At 48.3% G+C, this 23418-nt stretch overlaps 1 protein-coding gene across 1 annotated transcript in view; it reads right to left on the minus strand.

The window, feature by feature from the left end:
• Pde9a (phosphodiesterase 9A) overlaps window positions 1–23418 on the minus strand; it is an 85669-nt gene that overhangs the window by 32474 nt on the left and 29777 nt on the right. Inside the window, 1 exon segment of the mRNA XM_051153384.1 lies at window positions 19982–20025. Within this exon segment, the coding sequence (XP_051009341.1) occupies window positions 19982–20025 (44 nt within the window).

Here is a 23418-nt window from a genome sequence, read left to right on the forward strand (position 1 = left end):
CAGAACACCAACGGTAACTACCTTTTGTTTGTAAGATTCCAAATAGGAATATTTTTGCTTCCTCAGGGATGCTCCATTTTCTACCATGAATATCTTATATTAATTTTATAATGAGAAAAAAAGTGGTTTCCCCCTACATCTTGGTCACTTAACACTCAGAACATTGATGGCACCAGAAGTGTTCTTGGGCCCCATGGTCCCCCTTCCCTCCACAGGCCACCTGTGTACTGAGCTCTAAGTCGATGTTCTGGGCGTATCCTCCTGTGCCTAACTCCTGTCATAGTCCATTGATGAGACTAGGGTGCATCAGTGCCTGGTAGCATGGACCTGCAATGCCAGTACACCGTCACCAGGATAAAAATCCAAAACTAGCAGTCTCAGTGGTGAGAGTACCATTTCAAGTAGCATGTGGCTAGGTGACAGTGTGCTGGCACAGGCAGGTGGCACTGAGGTCACTTAAGGAAGTTCCAAAGTTGACACTGGACGGTATAGCCCACTATGTGAGCCCAGAAAGATGTGTGGACACCCGCACTCCATCTCCGTGTATCTTCAACAATAAGCTGCTTTATCATTCCCTGCTATGGAGACCCAGCGAAACTGAACACAGTGCCTGGTACCACATCTAGCCTTTTCCTTACTCCTTCTATTCTTTTCTTGCTTTCTTGTCCTTTCCTCCCTCCTTCCTAAGACATATTTGCTAGTGAACACAATAAAAAGAAAACAAAAACAAATGAACCAATTTAGATCAGTGGTTCTCAACCTGTGGGATCATGACCCCCAAAGAGGCAACCCTTTCACAGGGGTCACCTAAGACCATTAGAAATATCAGTATTTACACTACAACTCCTAACAGTAGCTAAATTACAGTTAGGAAGTAGCAAAGAAATAATTTTATGGTTGGGGGTCACCACAACACGAGGAACTGTATTGAAGGGTCGCAGCGTTAGGAAGGCCGAACCACTGGCCTAGATCAGCCTCGTAGGCCTCTGCCACTTCGCTGCCTGTAGGAAATCCTTTTGGTGTCATGTGACCTCACACTCTTGAGTTCACTCTGCCTACAGACGTTCACTCCAGAGCAAGTTCAGTCACCCCAAACCAGCTTCCGGTTGTCTGCCTCCCATCTATTCAGGTGCCCATCCAGATGTCTAGCGTAAGCCATTTCCTCCTGGTGCCCACCTCCTTACGGACAGCCAGTGACAGCCAACCTGACTCACCCTACTGTCCCCACACCCTGCACACCCTGTGCAGCCCTATGCCACAGTAACCATTTCACCATCACTGTGACCTTTCAGAACTCGTGTCTGCTTGCTTTAAATCACCAATTAAAATTCCCTTCGAGGAACCTTGTAGGGTAATTCTCAAGAGATAATAAAGGCATTAACCTAAGGGTCACCGTTTGTCTTTTTTCTTGTGCTCCTGGCCTCCCTGTGTGGCCTACAGGCACCTGTCTACCCTGAACCTATAAGTTAACAGTATCTTTGCTTCAAATTTGTGTCTCTTATTTGCCCAAAGGGTGCTTTCTACCTAAGACCCTGAATTACAACACTTTTGAGTGAGCAGGTGGCGAGAACCCATGGCCACCTGGCTTCATGTCCAAAAAGAAGAGAAGTCAATCTTCATGGTATCTCTTAGGCACCCAACTCAAAGTGCCAGCCACAGAGCCACAGTTGAGCTGCTCGTGAGTCTACAGACTGGCCTTCTGAGAGCTCTGCACCTACCAGGGAAGACAAGAGGCCTCCACTGGCAGGGCTCCAGTGAGCTCTCATAGCCTTGATACACTGTGGTCTTAGGTTACTTATCACAAAATCGTTAGGAAAAGTGATGGTTTGTTTGGATTAATGCAAGTTACTGATCTCTGAGTATTTGTATAAACCCAGCAGTCATCACACAATCAGTATTATATGTATGTGTGTGTGTGTGTGAGTATACGTACGCATGTGAGCGAATGTGTACATGTGAATACATGTGAGAGTGTGAGTGTATATGTGTGTGTGTGTGAGGCTGTGTTTGAGTGTGCACGTGAGTGTGTGTTTGTGAGTGTGTATGTGTGTGAGTGTGTTTGAGTGTGTATATGTGAGTGTGTGTATGAGTGTGTGTCTATGTGAATATGTGAGTATATATATGATTATGTGTGTCTATGTGAATGTGTGTGTATGTGAGTGTGTGTATACATACATGAATGCTACACTATATCTGTGTAGACTGGGGGACAGCTTGCAGGGGTATACTCTTGCCTTCTAGTATGTGGGTCCTAGGATTCCAAGGCAGATGATCTGGTTATGTAGCAAGTGTCCTTACCTGCTGAGCCACCCCTCTGACCCACTATTCACATTTTCAAACAATTCATGGGTAAAAGAGGAAGTTTTGAGAAAAAAATTAAAAAGACATTTAATTTCATGAAAACAAACACACACACATCAACGGTCAGCTAAAGGAAGGCTGGAAGGAAACAGAGCCCTGCATGTTGTACGAGGAAAAAAACTCAGCGCAGTAGCCCAGGAGCCCACTGCAAGAATCACAGACAGAACAAAACCACAGCAGAAGAAAGGAAAGAACAGTAAAGAGTAGGAAACAGAAACAAAGAGAGGAAAGCCGTAAAATAAACAGCAAGCCACACATAAAAATTAACAAAAGAAGCCAGGCGTGGTGGTGCATGCCTGCAATCCCAGCACTCAGGGAGATAGAGAGAGGCAGATTGTTGTGAGTTCAAGGCCAGCCTGGTCTACAAAGCAAGTCCAGGACAGTCAAAGCTACACAGAGAAACCCTGACTTGAAAACCCAAAACCAACCAACCAAACAACAATAATAAAAGATCTAGCTCTTTAAGAAGGCCAACGAACCTGCAAACTCCCAGCAAGACCCAACAAAGAAATAAAGACAGGAGGCAATGGTGGCTGCAGCAAAGTGTTTGGAGCGATGTCTCACACTATTTTGCTGGTACACCCTACCAAGAGGCTAGAAGGCAGGACTTACGCTGACTCACGAGTCTGTGGATGAGTGCATGGAAGGTGTTTGTAAAATGTATGAAGAACATCTGAAGAGAGTGAATCCCAACAGCCCCTCCATCACATCGGCCGTGTTTACATAGCTGATACGCAGATGTGCCAGCCTTATGACTGGGTCGAAGAGAAATCTATGTGCTCCTCTATCCAACAAGCTGGGAAGTAACTTAGTGGGAAGCACTAGGGGCTGGGTTGGCCTTGGGACAGGTGCATACAGTGTACTGTAGTGACATTTTGTATGACAGTGATCCTGTTTTTTCACTTTGTTACATAGAGGCAAGATCGAACGTGTGACATGAAACATGAATGATCTTTTTGTTTTGTTTTGTTTTGTTTTTTGAGACAGGGTTTCTCTGTGTGGCGTTGGCTGTCCTGGATTTGCTTTGTAGACCAGGCTGGCCTCGAACTCACAGCAATCCACCTGCCTCTGCCTCCTGAGTGCTGGGATTAAAGGCGTGCGCCACCACGCCCGGCGTGAATGATCTTTTTATTCTGAAACCACTATTGCCCCTTTTCTTTCTTTCTTTCTTTCTTTCTTTCTTTCTTTCTTTCTTTCTTCCTTTTTACTTAAACACTTTTATGATAATTCAAATAGAAAGTGTTTTTGTCATTTAGGGTTGGTTCAGGTCCTTGAAGCTGTTCCCTACTGCTTTATAGCAGTGAGTGCACTAACCCTTCCTGGGGGGGAGGGGTGCAGCGGTGACAAGGTTACTCACGAAAAGTCTTAGTGAAAAATAAAGAAGTGTTCTGTGTAAGGAAAGGAAAAAAAAGGAAGGAAGGAAGACAGACAGACAGACAGACAGACAGAGGCTACCAATATCAGGGACAAAAGAGGAGCTATGACTACTGTCCCTGTAGACACGGGCTATGAGGGGCCTGCCAGCAACTCTTGTCTACAGCTTTGACAACCTTGGTAAAGCAGAGCAACTCCTACAGAAATGAAACCACAACTCATCCAGGAGGAAGCAGTTTGAATAGCTTATAACCATAAAGGGATGTGAATTTAAAATGTAAAAGTTCGCCCACAATCACCAAAGGAATCTCCAGTCCCTGCGGATGCCCTGCAGAGTTCAGTCAAGTAGTTATAGAATTTACACAGCTCTAAATACCTCCTTCCGAAAACAGAAGTGGGAACACTTCTCTATTCATTTTATGGAGTTACCAGCAGAGTCTGATACCAAATCCACAAAGGCAACAGCAACAGATAGAGAGCTGTAACCAACACCCTTCATGAACATGGACCCAAGCCCAGTAAGAAAAAAAAAAAAAATTAAAATGCATTCAGCAATATAAAAAAAGAAAACCACACATCAGGGTCAAATGGGATTTGTTCTAGGGATGCACGTTTGATCCAATCTTTAAAAACCAATCAATGCAATTTACATTGGCAGCACTTAGAAGGAAAATCCCATGATCCTCTCAATCAAGCCATGGAAAGGCATCTGGTAAAATCAACACATGTTCAAGATGAAAATCTCAGAAAGCAGAAATAGGGAGGGACTGCTTTAAAGTGATTTGAAAAAAAAAAGCATTAACAGGGGCTGGAGAGATGGCTCAGCAGTTAAAAAGCACTGGCTGTTCTTCCAAAGAACGTGGGTTTGATTCCCAGCATCCACATGGTGGCTCACAACCACCTGTAACTTTAGTTCCAAAGGATCAGATGCCTTATTCTGGCCACTGTGGGCACTGTATACACTTGGTGCAAATATGTGCATATGGCTACAACAACCATATACAGAAAATGAAGAAAAACTTAAATTATAAAAGCATCAACAAAACTCTCCAGCTAAAAGTATGACAAGGTGAGAAAGATGTCTCCTTGTTGTTACTTGATGCAATGTTAAAAGTTCAGGCTTGCGCAAGGAAGCAAGAATAAGAAATCAAGGGCACAGGTCAGAAAAGAAGGGCTGAATCAGCAGTCCTGGACTGTGACGCCAAGACTGTCCACACAGAACATTTCAAGGGATCTCAAAAACACAACAAACACCTCTCTGAGAGCCAACAAGTAAATTTAACAAGGTCGTAAGATACACGTACAATATTAATAATAAATAACAGTCATATTAAAGGCATAATACTATTGATAGTCACTCAGAAAAGCCCCACAACTCAGGTATAAATCTAACAAAACATGCAGAATTTGCATGCTTAAAATGCCTAATGTTACTGAAAAAAAAAAAAGTAAATAAATAGTAAGTAACTCGTGTTAACGACTTAGTAAATTTGACACAGCAAAGATGTCAATTCTCTCTAAACTGGTATTAAAGGCTCAAGGAAATTGCTGTCAAAAACCATTGCAATCTCTCTTATAGAAATAGACAATATTATTCCATAGGCAAAAATCTAACGCAAAAATGAATGGCTCACAGCTATAAACCATAACACACAAGGGCAAACCTTGCAGAGTGCTGGAAAAGTCAGGGAGTTCTTAGATGTGATGCCCAAATACATCTAAGCCGTTTCATCAGAATTAATTATTGCTATAAGAAGAATAGTGTTAGCCGGGCGTGGTGGCGCACGCCTTTAATCCCAGCACTTGGGAGGCAGAGGCAGGTGGATCGCTGTGAGTTCAAAGCCAGCCTGGTCTACAAAGTGAGTCCAGGATGGCCAAGGCTACACAGAGAAACCCTGTCTCCAAAAACCAAAAAAAAAAAAAAAAGAAGAAGAATAGTGTTAAGGGGATGAAAAGACAGCGGAAGCCACACTCCAGGCAGTCACATGCTCAGGAATAGTTGGCCAAGACAAAACAGATTCCATGTTTTGGGGTGTGTGTGGTGTGTGTGTGTGTGTATGTGTGTGTGTATGTGTGTGTGTATGTGTGTGTGGTGTGTTTGTGTGTGTGTGTGTGTTGGGTAGGTGGCTGTGGATCTGGATGACCAAGATGTATTTAAAAATAAGAATCTCACGCCACCCCACAAAAGAGAAAAGATAATCTGCAGCTCAGGAGGAATATTTGTAAATGGTGTATCTGACAATGGTTCAAATAAAGTGTGTGTGAAAGGCTGTCATGACTCCACAGCAGGAGACAACTGCTGAGAATGGGTAAGAGGTGACACATGACTGACTGTGTGCAGATGGGTGTGAGGACGGGGCACCTGGAGTCACTAAGAAACAAAAATCAAAATGCTTAAACTAAGATAAAAAAAAGACCGACCACACCCAGGGCTGGGGAGGACTAAGCCTGGGTCACTCATACCCTGCTGGTGGCCACAGAGATCCTATGGAAAAGTGTAGCTGACCTTCCAGGCAGAGGGAGCAAAGTCTACACTCCCATAATCACCTGTGTGCTAGCAACTTGACTGGGAATGGTCCCAACCTGGAAACAAGCCATACACCCTCAAGGAGCACAACTAACTGTGCTCCTCCAATGACAGGGAGCACTATACAGCCATAAAAAGAACTTATTTCTATAGGAACACTTTGGGTGGATGAGAGTACTAGCGCCGAGTGAAGCAGCTAATATCCTGAATTACTTGGGTGACTGTAGTCACTCAGTGTTCTAAGCGACAAAGTAGGAAATCTGATGATCTCAGACTTACAAGCAACAGGGGTCAGAGAGGGGTGAGTTCAGAAAGGAGGTGATTACTGAAGGGCGGCAGGAGGGGTGGGGGAGGGGAGCTGCACATCTACGTGTGCCAGTGTGCATAGCTGGCTGGGTCACTGTGCTGCGGGTTGTGCAAGGTGAGCTGGGAAAGGTGGCTCGGCTGCCTCCCCATTTGTTCTCATGAGCATGTGTATTTGAAATGCTCTCAAGCCACTTCAGAACAGGATGAAAAAAAATAAGGAAGCCGGGAGAGACGCCTCAGAGATAAAGAGGCAGTCCGGGACTTGGTTCCCAGCACCCACGATGGTTGCTCACCACTTCAATCTCACCAGTGCCAGGGGAATCTGACACCTTTCTTCTGGCCTCTTGGGTATAAGACACACAAGTAGCACACAGGTGTTCATGCAGGCAACAGTCATACACATAAAATAAAAATAAATAACTTAAAAAAAAATAGTTAATGAAGAGCTATTGGTTGGATTTGGGGATATGCACTCCCTTGGGTCTCACAGTATTTTTATACTTGAATTTGATTCTTAGGATAAACAGAAATCAGTGCTTGGGCATCTAGTATTCCCGGCTAGGTTAAGGCTAAACCTTAGCCCAGTTACAACCCATGCCAGTGTCTCTAGGGTTCTCTTATGGTCTCTTTGTTCAGAAACAAAATGAATGACACACCCGCTGGGCTGTGGCATTCACTCCGCACAGTACGTACAACTCAGCACAGACAGCTCACCGGGTCGTTTATGCAGAGTGCAACGAATGGATTCCTTTCCAAGAGGGGAAAAAAAAAAAATCCCACGAGGCACAGCCAGCTACCCACATGTCCATAAACACAGGCCTGATCTGGAAGTGGTGTCCACCATCACAGGGAGCCCTGCATTGGCACTGTTTCCTCCCAGCGGACGCAGAACTTGAAAGCAAGAGAGGAACAACGTGCAGAGCCCTCAGGGCCTGTGTGGCCCGTGGCAAACACCGGGACCTTCGCTCTTGTCTCTGCTGACAGCCGAGGTTTGCTCTAACATCTCCTGTGGCTTGCCCTTCCGTGGAGTGCCAGCATCTTTGGGACCACGGGATGCTTAGGAAACCCCTGCCAGCCAGGGCAACCTGGGTCTGCCTGCAAAGTCTATCAAGTGCTCATTTCCGTTATAGTATAGGTGCACTTCAACTGCAGCGATCGAGGGTGTTCACTGTGACATTTCCACACTTGCACACATTCGTGCTTTGACCACATTCACCCATCCTCTCGTCCCCTCGACCCCACCACGTTTGCTTCCTTAATAACCATTTCCTTTTACCTTCCGGTCATCTTTTGAAAAGATTTTTGGTTTCCTTGTGAGAAAAAAAAATTGCATGAATTATTTGTCTTTATTCCCTTAGGGAGCCTAAACTCCCCTGGATTTGGGGGGCAAACAGTTTTCAATTGCCAAGTGTTTGTCATTCCCAACCTGGTGGCAAAACCATACCCTGCCAGCGAATTCACTACTGTGGATAACACCAATCACTATTTCCTAGGCTTCGAGGCACAAACTAACTTGAAGAAGTTTACGCATGTGCAAAGCATTTCATTCTGAGGACATCGCTCAGTAGCTCCGAGAAAAGTCAGCCGTAGCCAAAAATGCTCCTAAGTCATAGCTGCAGGCAACTGTCATCTCTTTGGGGTTCCTCTGGACTTCAATGTTTTAAGCAAAGGAGAGAAGAAGAGAGTCGGAGGGGAGGAGTCAGTTTAACTGGTGCTGAGCCTGGCAGACAGACCCATGGGAGAACAAGCTGATATTCACAGGCAATTTGTTTCCTAGAGAAATCTCAGAAGCCGAGCAGCACGCTACACAGAGCACCCACCCACTGGCCCAGGCTCCTGCAAGTGCAGGGGAGCTGGTGGCACTTTCAGGTACTGAGAGCAGCAAAGGCCTTGAATATTCCAAACAGCAGCTTCCGTCAGGCTGAGGAGGCGTGTGTGCAGCCTCGGCAGGCCAGGCAGCTTCTTGCCTGTCGATGCCTTAGCTCCTACTGGCTGCTGTGTCTACAGACTTCCTGAACCAATGTTGCTGGGAGCTGGGGATCTCATATACAGCACAGGAATACTAAGTTTTACTTTAGGACAATCTGAGAGGGCCCAGCAGGGGTCCAGCTTCGAGGATGTTCTGACAACACAGCAGTGTCACACCACTGACTTAGAGCTGACTTCAGGAGTAGGTACATAGATACAAGTGGGATGGGTGCCCTGCCCTGTGGGGTTTCCCCAAGCAGCAGACCATGGCAGAGTCTGAAGTCTGACTCCAACTTGGATTATAGGGGACACTCAAGGAACTTGGCCCTGCCTCGCCCACTTCTTCCAGGAATTGTGTTCTGTGTTTTCAGACAATTCCTGGCCCTGCCCTGGACTCCTGTCATTCAGCGGCAGAACATAAGGATTTGGTTAAAGGGACGGATGGCAAAGTCTGTGATTCTGTTGTAAGGAGCCATCGTACACCACATGCAGATAGTGTGGGGCCAGAGGTCTGATGACTCAAAGTTCTTTGTGTACTGAGATGACTAGGACAATAGCTCTGTCAGTTTTTTTTCATCTCCTAACACCTGACCTGGTTTGCACATATGGCCTCTTTCCTGTCCCAGTCTCCTGCATGGAGGTGGAAGGCCTGGGGTGCCAGCATAGGCTCCTACACCCCAGCTCTCTGGCCCTGTAGAAACAGCATTAAGAACTGCAGGGGTGCTAAGAATGCTGACATGCATACACCTATAATCCCACAATCGGGGGAGGCTGAGGCAGGAGGGTGGTGAATGCGAGGCCAGAATGGGTTACATAATGAGATCATTCCCCAAAGGACACGCCGCCATGCCTCACCTGGCAGGCAGCAATGGCCCATGACTCCACTGTGCCCGCCACTCCTCTATTCAGATGGTGCGGTGATAGTGAGCCATGGGCCAGCCTGAGGCAGCAGATGGGGCTCTGAGCATTCTCTCAGCTGCATGCACTCAACAGAAATGTCCCAAAGCACAGGCAAACTGAAAGCAAAACAAAGCAAGGCCCCAACAACAACAACAATAACGAACCGTCTGCCCCATTGCGGTATCATCATCACCACCACCACCACATTAGAGAAAATAAGCATTAATCCTTAGACTCTAAGAGACAACCCTCCCAGAGGCCCTGACGACAAGAACGTGCAGCTATTTTCCCTCTCAGCGTCCCCCCCCGCCCCCCGCAACAGAGAGAGCCAGAACATGAACCACAACTCCCACCCTTGCCCTGGGAACCAAGAGGGACAGACTCACCTCCTGTCCCACTTTCGCTGTCGCCCAGCCCCTGCAGCTGCCCTCCAATCAGTCTGCCTTCAAAACAGCTTGTGGGGATGTTTTAAGGCTGGCAGGGTCACTGGCCGCTCATTGTTTATTGGGCACCATAAAACTGACATTCAGAAGGAGGGGGAGAAGTTGGAAGTGGGGGGTGGGGGACACGGAGGACACACTTCCTTTATGACCCAGGAGGACAATAAAGTTATATGATTAACAGTGACTTTGCCTGGTGCTTCTTAAAGTCGCAGGTTGCCGGGCTGGGAAATCACACACTCTCTCCTCAGCTGGAGGACTGGCAAAAGGGCATTTCAGTAATAAAGCAAGGAAAGGTGCCAAGGCCTCTGGAGCTAAACTGCCGAGTCTGGCAACTGCTTTGGTGGTTTGGATCCGCCTATGGCATGGGGGTGTGTATACAGCATAGTTCTTGGGGTGGGGGTGCGGGGCGGAGGCCTGTCACGTTCTATGTGGCCTGCCTAATTTCAGGTGCACAGGACACTTTGCCTGCCTCTCCCCCAAGAACCTGTGCAGGGGTGTACACAGAGGCAGCATCCGTAACTGCCAATGCTAGAAGCCACCAAACTGCCCACAGCAGAAACTGAGGAATAAACATCGATACATATGGACAAGAGATTCGATGGCGCTGGAGAGTAAGGAAAAGGTAGAGAAAGGGCCCCACCTGCACAGCGACAAGGAAAAGCAACTGGTCTGAAAGGCTGGGGTCTGCATGGTTTCAACTACACAACACTCTAGAAAAGGAAAAAACCACGGAGCAGGGAAGAGGATTGTGGGAGGGGGCAAGGAGCGGTGGAAACAGATTCCCCACCCCCACCCCGGGTGGACTTGACTCTCAAATGCCAGGCTCAATGATCCTCCACCCTCAGCCTCCAGAGCTGATGGGGCTATAGGGTGCCACCACACTATGTGGCTGCACTGGGGGAACACACGGTATCATGGACTCACAAGGACTGGAGGCTGTGCAAAGCCAAGAGTGGCCTGCCGTGAACTGTGGACTCTAGTGAGGATGATGTGTCCATCGCTCTGTGTGTGTGCGCGGGGGGGGGGGGGGGGGGGGGGGACGGCGTGTAGGAACATATCGATCAACTTTCTTATCAATATAAAAATATCAAGTCTGGCCGGGCGTGGTGGCGCACGCCTTTAATTCCAGCACTCGGGAAGCAAAGGCAGGCGGATCTCAGTGAGTTCGAGGCCAGCCTGGTCTACAAAGTGAGTCCAGGACAGCCAAGGCTAACACAGAGAGACCCTGTCTTGAAAAACCAAAAAAATAAAAAATAAAAAAAATCAAGTCTGTTAGTTTAAAATAAGGTGGAAACCGCAGTGCTTATGGTAGCAGCCACAAGCGATGCTGGAGGGCAGGTGAAGAGTGGGGAGCAGGTGTGAGGTGGGGTGTGAGGGGTGTGGAACACCTGTCCAGCCAGCACCAGCAGCAGGAGAAAAGGAAAAACAACAAAACAAAACAAAAGCACCCCCCAAGGCCAAGCCTGCATAACCTGATGGTTAGACCGCTCTGTGGTACAGGTAAGGGGAAAGCTTTTGTTGTAGACAGGAAGGAGAGAATTACCACAGGCATCTGGAGAGTTCAGATCAGGGAGAGAAAGCAGCAGACTGAACATTGGCCAACAGAAGCTGGGGGCAGGGGGAGGGGGGTGGGGAGGGAGAGATGAGGCCAAAAGAGATGACAGAGAGAGAGCATAGCTGTGTGTGTGTGTGTGTGCATGTGCAAAATGCCTGTTCTGAAAGCTTGCTTGAGACATTAGGTGAGACTCCCCAGGGGGGGTCTCCTGTTCATAGGCGGGGAGCTTCAATATGGTAAGACGTGTCAATGTACCCCAAATCTACCAATACGTTGAAAGTACTCATAATCAATGTTTGTTGTAGATCCTTTCTTACATTGTTTTTTTAAAAATTGACAATGGAGAAAATAATAAAATCAACCCAAAAGGAAGACAAATGTTTGAGGCTCACCCTGCCCAAACCATGTAGCTAGCTTGGTACAGATGCCAGTGTTAGAAACCAGGGTGGCTGATGGGAAAGGAAAGCTTGGGAAAGGAGCACATATGAAGTTGTTTCAGAGTGAGCTTTATTAAGAGAGAGAGGGAGAGAGAGACAGACAGACAGACAGACAGACAGGGACAGAGAGACAGAGAGGCAAAAAGAGACAGAGACAGAAACAGAGAGACAGAGAGAGACACAGAGACAGAGACACAGAGAGACACAAAGACAGAGAGACAGAGAGGCAAAAAGAGACAGAGACAGAAACAGAGAGACAGACAGAGACACAGAGACAGAGACACAGAGAGACACAAAGACAGAGAGACAGAGAGAGAGACATACAGAGACAGAGAGACACAGAGACAGAGAGAGAGTGATAGAGAGACACAGAGACAGAGACACAGAGAGAGCGACAGGGAGAGACAGAGACAGAGACAGACAGACAGAACTCATGACCATAGGGGAGGGGCAAGATCTGGTAGGCTTAGGGTGGAAAGCAATGGGAAAACACAGCAGAGGCAGCACAATGGGGCTTAGAGGGAGAAAAAAGAGGCTTCCTTCCAAAACCCCGGGAGGGGCTGCATTAAGAGAGACAGCTGTCAAACATAGCATGGGGGAGAGCCTGAAAGAAGCAACACAGTCTTCAGTTCCCCAGAGACAAAGACAGTTTTTAACTTTTGCAGGACTTCAGGTGGTGGCAGGAAGCCCCCAACTCCTGACTTAATGTAATCTAGTCACCATGCCAAGGGGCAAGGCTGCATGCACTGGGCAAGACTGTAAACTTACCTTACAGTTGTAAGGGAAGAGGGGCTAGGCTCTCACCATGCCCAGCAGGGGCCTGACAGTTCTTTCTCACCACTGCTGAGTGGCAATCTGTTTCCATAAAGGTGCCAATGGGAGTATGGTGGTGACCCCTCTGTTAATTGATTTGAAATGGATCACAGCTTAAAACAAAAGCATCCTTGCGAAGTGAAGGGAGTACTAAATGTAAAGGAAAATGTTTTAACATCCAATCTCATCAAATTAACTACCTCTGCTCCTCTGATAACCTCATTAAGAGCATGAAAAAGACAGTGGTGGTGGGAGGATGGAAACCACAAACCAGGCCCTGAGAAAAACATGCCACACTATGTGTGACAAATGAAAGCTACCCTGTTACAGTCATTTTTATAAAACTGTTTTTGTTTCTCAGTTTCTCTCTTAACCCAGCTATCACCTAAGTAATTGAGACTCCATTATATTATTTTAACAAGCTTCACAGTACAATCCTGAGCAGGATTCACTCTATTCTTAACCCTCTAAGCTAATCTGGCTTCCTCCCAGGGTACATCCTAGAGATAATTGCACTTTGTGACTTTCTGCTCCAGCTCCTTCTCACATCTCTTGGACCTCTCCTGTCACTTAATCCCCTATTTCCTCCTCTAACTCCTCCTCCCCTGGCTGGCAGGAAGCCCAGCCCTACTCTCTCCCCTGCTCAGCGATTGGCTGTAAACTGCTTTATCGGCATGTCAGGGAACAATTGGGGAGCAGTGTTTACACAACATTGATACAGTTGACTCTCAGAACAAGGATTGTTGCCAGACATTGATGGGTACAGAAATCAGCATTTGAATTACACAATAACCTTCTGCCTACACCACCCAGATTATAGTTTCCTACAGCAAGCCATAATAAAAACAACACAAGCAGCCGCAAGCAGTGGTGGCGCATGCCTTTAATCCCAGCACTCTGGAGGCAGAGGCAGGCAGGTCGCTGTGAGCTCGAGGCCAGCCTGGTCTACAAAGTGAGTCCAGGACAGCCAAGGCTACACAGAGATGCAATGGCTCTCACACCTACTTGAATGTTTCAAAGTTTGAGATTCACAAGCTTGCTGCGTGGCTATGAAAGAAGCAGGCATCGTGACAATGAGCAACTGAGCCGCATCTGCCTACAGAGGTCACCTCCTCAGGAGCTCACCTCCCTTCTTTGCCTCAGTCTCCCCTTTCCCCAAGGACTTCCTGAGATCACCTCAAACAACACTAGTTCCATCTCTAGGCATGTGGGCAGTTAACCCACATCCAAGGCACACTCTTGCTCCCAGACTGCACTCAGGATGCAATGTCTGCAAGCATATCCACAGACCTTCACAGTGACCATAGCAGCTGAGACCCACATTAGAAGTGACCACCCTCGCCCCCCCCCGCCATATCTACCCGCAGGGGCTTAGAGAGCAAGCGCGCTCACCAACATGGACGTGGTCAAAAGCCTGTGAATCTGGAGACCGTGACACTGAACAAGAGAGTCCAGACATCACAGTGGGTGGCACACAGTAGGACTCTATCCTAGTGGCCCTAGGGAGCTGGCAATACAAGCAGAGATGGTGTATTCTTACAGTGTGTGTGGGGTGGAGGGGTGAGGGGGGCTGGGAAAGCATTCAAGGTTGATAGAAATTCCGTTTTGACTTGGGTGATGGCTATCTAGCCTTCATAAAATTCCTCACACGGCACCCTTTGGAACTCTGCGTTCAGGTTAGATCTGTGTTCTGTTGCATCTCAGGAATGCCTCAGTATGTGGGACAGTGGAACCACGCATGGCCTGGAAGTGCTAGCAGTGTTCAGATGCCAGCGCTGTTCCTATCCAAAAGAAATCCTGCTGTCAGGACACACATTCTGGAGGCCTCTGCTCCACTGCTTGCCACCCACATCTCTGGCAGTGGCATGCTGCTGCCCTAGCCAGCTAGACCACCCCAAGGAGAAGCGCGAGCATGCAATTTCGGGGAGTTATTTTGCATTTTATACGATGAGCCCTATTTGTTGTTTTAAAAAATAATGCAGGTAAGGATGACTCAGGGTGTGCTTATGAAGCCTAAAAGCCTTAATGCTTTGGGCTGAAACTGTACTAAATATAGAAAATATTATTAAGAAGCATTATCATTGCTCACAAGCCACACATCTGCGTTCAAATTTGGAGCAGAAACTTGGCTTCCGAGAGAAAGCAGATCCCACATTACTTGTGTCAGTTTGGCCCTGGGAGATCATCCCTGCTCTTGCAGTTTCACTGAGACAAGGTTTTGCCCATTGGACAATGCCCTCAAGGTTACTTTAAACAATAGCTACCATTTATTGAGCACTGCTAAGTGGCAGGCCCTCGGTAGGCATTTTGCATAAATTACATCATTTACCCTCTGAAGAACCCTGCCGAGGTGTCTATTTTAATTCCTGTTCTGCACAGGAAATGGGAGCTCAGGGACGAGGGGAGGCAATTTTCCTAAGGCCACTTCATCCAGCTGGCAGATGAATGCAGCATCAGATGGGCCCTTTATTCTTAGATTCCTATCTGCGCCCCGCCCCCCCCAAAGCTCTAAGTCTGGGCTGCACAAAAGCGATCCGATCTGCAGATCACTTAGGGAGATCATCCAGAAAGTCCTCCAAGGGAAGGGGCACTGAAGAAGCGACCACTGGGGAGATACGAAGATCAGTGCTCCGGGGTCCCTTTGGGCTACTACACTGGCTGTCCACCGAGAGAAGCTGTCTAGACTGGTGGCTACTTAGCACTCCTGGTCTTCCCTGAGCAGAGGAAGCCCTCAGGCAGGGAACACAGGGCTGGAGAAGGAAGGATGCATCTGGTGGGATGAGAACTGTCCATTGAGATATAGGATCTTTAAGGATCAGTGAGCCTGGAGCACCAGGGGTGTCTCCTACGCTGCAATACCGCTCTCAAGACCTTCCTTCAATGGTGATTAGACTTCTAAGAAGGCTGACCCATTTCCTCAACTCCCTGTATGTCTCAAAACAGTTCAACGCAGCACGCGGCGCAAAAAGGCAGGAAAACTCAGAGCAGTGCTGCTAACAATAGCTGCAAGCCCCAGGTGTGTCCCCTGATGAAAAGGGGTCAAAATGTGGCCCACCCACATGAGGCAGCATCGCCCAGCCCTAAATTGACTGGAAGCAGCTTCATGCCACACAGCATGCATGGACCCCAAGCTAACTGCAAGACATGCACCCAGATGCCACCGTAGCATATCTGAAACACTGGGGATCAAGCAATGCAGGCTAGAGGCTGCCGGAACCTGGAGGGGAGGGGTGTGAAAATGAAGACTTCTGGCCCACAGGTGGGCGGGGCTTCTATCTGGGGTGATGGAAACGTTTGGGAATAAACAGCGGTAATGGATGCACAACGAAATACATGCAGACAAAAAAAACGTCTCCACTGAATGCTGAACCATCAATGTAATAGCATGCAAATTGTGTCTTGAGCAAACAGGAAAGCCGAATGCAAATTCCTGAGGGATCTCCTTCATCCTCTGTCTTCTAAGATAGGCGTGCACAGTAAAATGACAGGGCTGATTTTTTTCTGGTCCGTGTGGACCTGGCAGAATGCTTGGTCTGGCAGTGCCTGGAGTTCCATGGATGCTCCACAGCCATTCCGGAGCTGGCAGAGTGTGGCTGCCCAGGCCTGTCTGGACTCTGGGGGAAGGCTGGAAATGGAGGGGGGCACACAGAACCCACAAGCCCTCCGCAGGGCCATTTCTGGTTCAGAAATTAAAGGTACTGTCCCCTGGTTCAGTGTCAACAGCTGCTGGGTCGTGAGAAAATCATGGGCCCACAGGTAGCTCTTCTAGGGGACACAGGGGCACAACAAGTGCCATCATCTTGAGAAAGTCTGACATGTTTTGCTGCATCTTGTCTTGGGCAAGAAGTGAAGGAGGACTTTGGTTCCCTGTGCCCACTGTGGGGTGTGGCAGCCACAGCCTTGGCATTCACCTGAGGGCAGCTCAGACCCTTGCTTCTCTCATAGGGCCACACAGTGGTCCTTTCTCTGTGAGTCTGAGGTCTCAGGACTGACATGAGCCTACTGTTCCGACGTACATGTCTCTCTCAGGCAGGCACGCCGCAATGAGCTGTCAACCATAACAGTATACATTGTCATAGAGAAACACTTGAATTTGAGCTACTTAAATAGGATAAAAGTAGCTGACAACAGGAGGTTTTTCCAAAAAATGAGCTCCAGTGACATAAAGAAGGACATATAAAAGCCTGTCAGTACCTTTGGAGCCAGTACTATTTTCAAGACAGGGTTTCTCCGTGTTAGCATTGGCTATCCTGGACTTGCGTTGTAGACCAGGCTGGCCTTGAACTCACAGCAATCCTCCTGCCTCTACTTCCTGAGCGCTGGGATTAAAGGAGTACTTTCTTATTGCATAGTTCACATTGGCGCTCCCAGGTTGATCTGGAGGCCAGAGCAGACCCAGGCCTGTTCTAGATTTCTACTGGTTGCTTCTGTCTCCAAGAGCAAAGTCTTGTCCTGTTTGTTTATTTACTTGTTTGAAGACAGGATTTCTCTATGCAGCCTTGGCTGTCCTGGAACTCACTCTGTAGAAAAGACAGAGATCTGCCTGCCTCTGCCTTCCAAGTGCCGGGATTAAAGGCAAGTATCACCACCACCCAACAGTCTTGTCCTCTTCTGTTAAGCAGAAGTTTACTCATGGCCCTGTAGTTGCATCCTTGCTGCTGGCATTCTCAGAGAAGCCATTGCTCCCAGGTTGCTCCCACACTCATGGTGTGCAGCAGCTGTTTTCTGGTTCTGTCTTACCCTGGCCCACTGAGAAGATACATCCTTCACTGCCCTTCGCTGCACCATTCACTGACACCATGAAGCTAGGATGCACTGTGCACTCACTCTGACACCATGTAGCTAGGATGCACTGTGCACTCACTCTGATACCATGAAGCTACAATGTGCACACAGGCCTTGGTCCTCTGCAGCACCTATTTATTTCCCGAAGTCCTTTGCAACTCCCACGACCCCAGCTGTGGGAGGAGCTTCAGCAGCATTGGCCTAGCTGCTCATGTGTGTCCTCCGTACTGGCCCTCCACAAACCCTCCAGGGAGCTCAGCTCTTACATCCCAGGGGCCCTGTTCACACTCAACTCTCACTTTCGTTAATGAGTCGGAACCCAGCTCCCACCAGTCTGGCTTGGCTCCGAAATTACACAAAACCCCATTTTAAAATTTATTTTCTGGAGTAAGTACCAGGATTGTCTTTTCCAGCATAAAAGCCATTTATATCTTTTACAAACTAAAAGGCACTAAAAACTGATATTTAAAATAAATCTTTTATAGTGGTAGGAATTTAACCCAGGACCTTACGCATGCTATGTGACCAACTTCAAGTTCCTGATGCCTTGACCTCCCCCCGCACCAAAATGAACTGTGTAACCATGAACTGTGAGCTGAAATAAACCCTTTCTCCCTCAGTTGCTTTTATCAGAGTTATTTAATCAAGGCCACAGGAATAAACACTAAGCACGACTCTTCAACCTGCCAGGAAACTCCACAACTGCGTAAGTGCAGGAGCAGAAGCTACGAGTTACCAAAAGAGCTGAGCAGGAGATGTCACAAACCAAATAGGAAACAGGTACCTCAGACACACTGGAGGTCAGTAATCATTAGGGAATCACCAACTAAATTAAAAACCACAAATTAAAACCATTGTGCACTCCATTTCTGCAGCCATCAGGGTGACTGGAATGCAAAACACTGCCAGTCCAGAGGGCTAAGAAAGGAGCCAGCTGGAGCAGGGCGTCAAGAGATGGGAGGCAGCAGAGTTTGGGGTTTTGTTTGTTTGTTTGTTTGTTTGTTTGTTTGAAACAGGGTCTCTCTGTGTAGCCTTGGCTGTCCTGGAATTTGCAATGTAGACCAAGCTGGCCTTGAACTCACAGAGATCTGTCAGCCTCTGCCCCACCCCCACCCCCCCCAGTGCTGGGATTAAAGGCTTGTACTACCACGGCCCAGGGAAGCGAGAGGTTTTGATGGAGTTAAACTTATACTTAACCCATGACCCCACAGTCCCACTCAAGCCCCACCCCTGCCAAGTCTTTAACCCACAGCTGCTAGACTCATTTAAAAAAAAAAAAAAAGACCCAAATGTCCATCTAGAAAGGAATGAAAAACATAGGGTGCAGGATGACTGTTACAAGTACCAGGTGCAGTGGTTGGTGCTCACCACACCAATGGGTCTCAGAAGCATCATGCTGAGTCACTTCCTGGGTCATGCATCCCCCCCCACACCCCATGCCCCAGGCCATGAAACTTTGCTAGAAAGATGTCTCTGTTGGTAAAAGCATGAGAACCTAAGACTGATTGCCAGAACCCACACAGAGAGCAGAGCGTGGTGGCACACGATGAGGCTTGGTATGCTCGGCAGGCAGAGAAAGGAAGATTCCCTGGGGCTCACTGACCAGCCATCCTACCCTAGTCAGCCAGACCCAGGATAATGAGAGATTAAGTACACTCCTGAGGACCAGGGAAGGACACTGCTGGGAGGTTGATGTCCGGGCTTTGCCGGGAGGTTGATGTCCAGGCTCCATATGGACACAACCAAGCATAAGGCAGGAGGATCGCTGTGAGTTCAAGGCCAGCCTGGTCTACAAAGTGAGTCCAGGCCAGCCAAGGTTACACAGAGAAACCCTGTCTCAAAAAAAAAAAAAAAAAAAAAAGAAAGAAAGAAAGAAAGAAAGAAAGAAAAGAAACATTTACACCCCTCCCCCTAACACCTCACACAAGCTCTGGGAAACACATCTGTTGGATGGTCTCCGAAAGTAAGCCAGCTGTTGACTGGGGCGGCCAAGCAGCCACACGAGAGGTTCACGGACACCTTGATTTCCTCAATGGTGACACCAGTGTGCAGATTCCTCAAAAACACATCCAGGTGCTCACATTGAAATAAGAGATTTTATTAGGCACGAATCACATACAAATAGAAGTGATTTAAAAAAAAGAAGAAGAAGAAGAAGAAGAAGAAGAAGAAGAAGAAAGAAATAAAAAAAGAAACAGGAGTTTTACTCAATCCTATGCCTGGCTGGGAAACCTGGTGGGCTGGCAGCCTGACCTTTGCAGCCCACAGGAAAAGAGATGGCTGTGGGCCTGGGAGCCCAAGTAGAAAGAGGTAGAATGACACCCAGTATCTATCAGGTTCTCTGGGGGAGGGTGGGGACTCAGAGGAGCCACCTAGACAGGAACACGAAGTTTTGGATTCTGCAGTGGTAGCAGGCTGTGGAACCAAACATTTAACCAGCATGCGTTCCATCACTCAGGAAAGGCTAGAGTGTCCCCCCCCCATTATTTAAGAGATGATAGCAGGGCCTTACCAGACAGTTGCTTGACGGCCACAGGTCTCACCTTGTAAGGCGTTCTGCAAGAGAAGAGAGTGTCTGTTGCAGTGAGTGGCTGCCAGAGGCACTGGCTGCAGGCAGTGATAAGCGCTCCCCAGGGCGCCTTTACAATTAAGCCCACTAAGCTTGGTGATCTGCTTTCTTATTCTCTTGAGGTGCTGGAGATGAAACCCCCATTCCGAGCTCATGTTCTGCCCCAACACTCCTTCCCCCTAACCTCTCACTCTAAAAACTGTATCATCTAACTGAAGGTTTACACTTGATTATAATGAGGCAAATTTCTGTCATCGATATAACTGAGGCCCAGAGAGACAGTATCCGGTAGGACCGGAGGACTCTGACAGCCTTGCCTACTTCTATCCCAAACCAGTGCAAACTGGCTCCCTCCCATTTCTGTTGGAGCTCACAGGTCTGTACTGGAGCCACTGACCCTGTCACCAGCCTGTTTGAAGCTGGGCAGAAGAAACCCCAGGCTATTTGGATGGCAGGGAAAGGCTCTGTATTGATCTAAGGATCTCTGGCTAGGGGCAGGAACAGGCATCCGAGACCAAGTGGAAACCAGGCGACAGTGGGCAACCTCCAGTGCTAAGAGCTAACCTTAGGAGAGATTGGTTGGTTATCGATTGGTTTGGGTTGGGTTTGTTTGTTTGTTTGTTTGTTTTCACTCGGCAGTTTAGCAGAAGTTGCAACTTGGTAGCAAGAGCGCTACAAGGCTAGAAAGTCAAGCCCCCCCAGAGGTGCCACAGGCAGGATGTGCACTTGTAATGCAGGCGTGGGTGAGAGTCCGAACACCTGACCCTCAGTCTTGCAAATGACGTTAGGGAGTGTGTCAAGATGAGCCATCAGAGTCCAGGGACCTTCAGGCTTAACACGGATTCACAGAAAGGAGGCTGGATAGATGACTCAGAGGTTAAGAGCACCACCTGCTCTTCCAAAGGTCCTGAGTTCAATTCCCAGCAACCACATGGTGGCTAACAACCACCTGTAATGAGATCTGGTGTCTTCTTGTGCTGGGCAGGCACACATGTGGGTAGAATACTGTATAAATAATAAAACAAAACAAAACAAAACCTTTGGCTGAAGGAACAGAAATATTGTTTTGTTTTGTTTTTTACAAACTTTATCTTTCTTTTTTATTTAGTTTTTTAATTTATGTGCGTTGGTGTGGGGGTGTCAGATCTTGGAGTTACAGACAGTTATGAGCTGCCATGCGGGTGCTGGGAATTGAACCCGGGTCCTTTAGAAGAGCAGGCAGTGCTCTTAACTACTGAGCCACCTCTCCAGCCCCCAGAACTACTGTTACAGTGTCTGTCTTTGGCATGGGCAACCCGTTCATCATCCCATGGTGCTTTGGTCTGAATGTAACTGGCCAGCAGATGCCACTGGCGAGAGGTAAGGAGGGAGACAAAAAGACCCTGGGGCCACAGGCAGAGCTCCCTGGCTACATCTCATGGCTTCTTGTTTAGTCTTGGCTCCTGGTTCCCAAATCCTCTCGGCTCAGTTCTGGACAGCTAGTGATGTGTCTTCTGGGATTGAATATACTCTTGGATCCTTCTGAACTGAGTTACAGCCTTTCTTGCTCTCTTCCTCGACACTGTTAATATGATGTACGTGACAGCCCCCTTCCTGCTCCGGAGGTGATAAATGACCCTGGCCTTTCATTGCGTGTCTGGTCTGCAATCTAACTGCTTGGTCAATAGTCTTCCTTGATGATGCCTCGGGAGGCAGCAGCCTGGCGCCAGCTGGGCCTCTCTATCTAGGAGGCCTGTGCACGGAGCTGAGGGATGGCTTGTACATCCATCCTTGCTGGCGCCCGGTTGCTTTACCCAGCAGGAAGATGCACGTCTCACAACTTGGCTAAAATAGGAAACCAAAGATGTGTTTGTGTTATGTCAGAAATGTACGGTGTCAATTCTGGCCCTCTCCACTCTCCATATGCGGCACCATATGCCCCACTCCCCTCACACCATGCAAGCATCTGTTCCCCTTCTCCAGCAAGAGAGTAAGGGCAGGGCCCGTGAGAGGCAGCACCGAGAGCTGGACACTGCCAAACCTAGAACATTCTTTGGTCAGAAAAAGGAGCTGGATGATAAAAGGCCCTCTGAGGGGAAACCTGTAGCTCCATTTGGCCAGGCTCCGATATGTCTGTTCTCACCAGTCCTGAGGAACAGGCCATTCACCGCGCCTTGCCAGCTCCAAATGAGAGCAGAAGCCCAATGGCCTTCCCTCTCACTGCTGTGATGTGGGGTTTGAGACAGGTGCAGAGAAACAGCCCGAAGGCATGAAGCTGTGAGAGATGGAGACCGCTACCCTCTGACCAGGATGGAGGTGGCTGGCCAGAAACCTCTGAGATTTAGGGAGTCATGGAAAACCCATCCTGTGAACAGGAAATGGGCTCCAAGTGTATGAATGAGACCCGCCACCTACAGCCAAATCCCTTCCACCAGTAGGAGGCTGGGACATGGGGAGGTGACCATGTGTCCAAGCTGAAGAAGATCAGTGTGGTCTTCCGAGGTGCGGAAAGTTAAAAACATAGACACAAGCGATCAGGCATAATGTGGCCACATGGAACGGTGGGGGGGTGGGGTGGGGGTAGGAATGGGCCTGTGTTTGTAGGTGGGAAAGTCGGGGGGGGGGGGTGGTGTCACATAGACCAGAGGATCTATCCTGTATCTCCTGAGAATGGTACTACCTGGGCTCAGAGGGCAGAACTTCCAGGTCACAGGTCCACAGCTAAATGCAGGGTAGTTTCAGAGGTTCCCTCAGTGGCATGTGGTTCTCACCCCAGACTCTGTACCCTAGAGCCCTTTGCAGGCTTTTACAAAGATCTGGATGAATGACTCTTCGAGGGGCTTCTGGGTTAACTAGGTCCCTTTAAAAGATCTTGCCAGTTTTAGTGCCCAGCAGGAGATGAAAGCCACTGTTCAGCTGACCTGGTTTATACTGAGCTACCAGTGTGGGATGCACATCTTCCTGACAGACACACATGCTAAAGCACATACACGCATGCCTCTAGGTCAGGAACCCCCATGAAGAGTGGATGGGGACTTTCTAGGCCACATATGTCCTGGCACACATGGAGCCTTCAGCATGGAGCTGACAACCCTGTCACAGCACACAAGCTCAGAACGAGATACTGAGTCCATTCTGGACAGGTGGAGAAGCTGGGAAGAAGGGGATGGGGGAGATGGAAGTGCAGGAGGATGTGGAGACCCTGGGGACAGCAAGCACGGTCCACCGTGCCTACAGTCTGTGACTTTCCCATCTCCATGCAGCTGCATCAGCACCACACCTATCCGTAACTCAGGGCACGTGGTCATCACCAGACCTGGGTGACTTAGGTCTTAGCCCACAGTTGTGTTGCCCGTGTCCCTGCTTCACGCAGCCTTCTCTATACCTAGCTGTGTCTCCGT

The sequence above is a fragment of the Acomys russatus genome, chromosome 11 (assembly GCF_903995435.1).
Source record: "Acomys russatus chromosome 11, mAcoRus1.1, whole genome shotgun sequence".
Classification (NCBI taxonomy): Eukaryota; Metazoa; Chordata; class Mammalia; order Rodentia; family Muridae; genus Acomys; species Acomys russatus.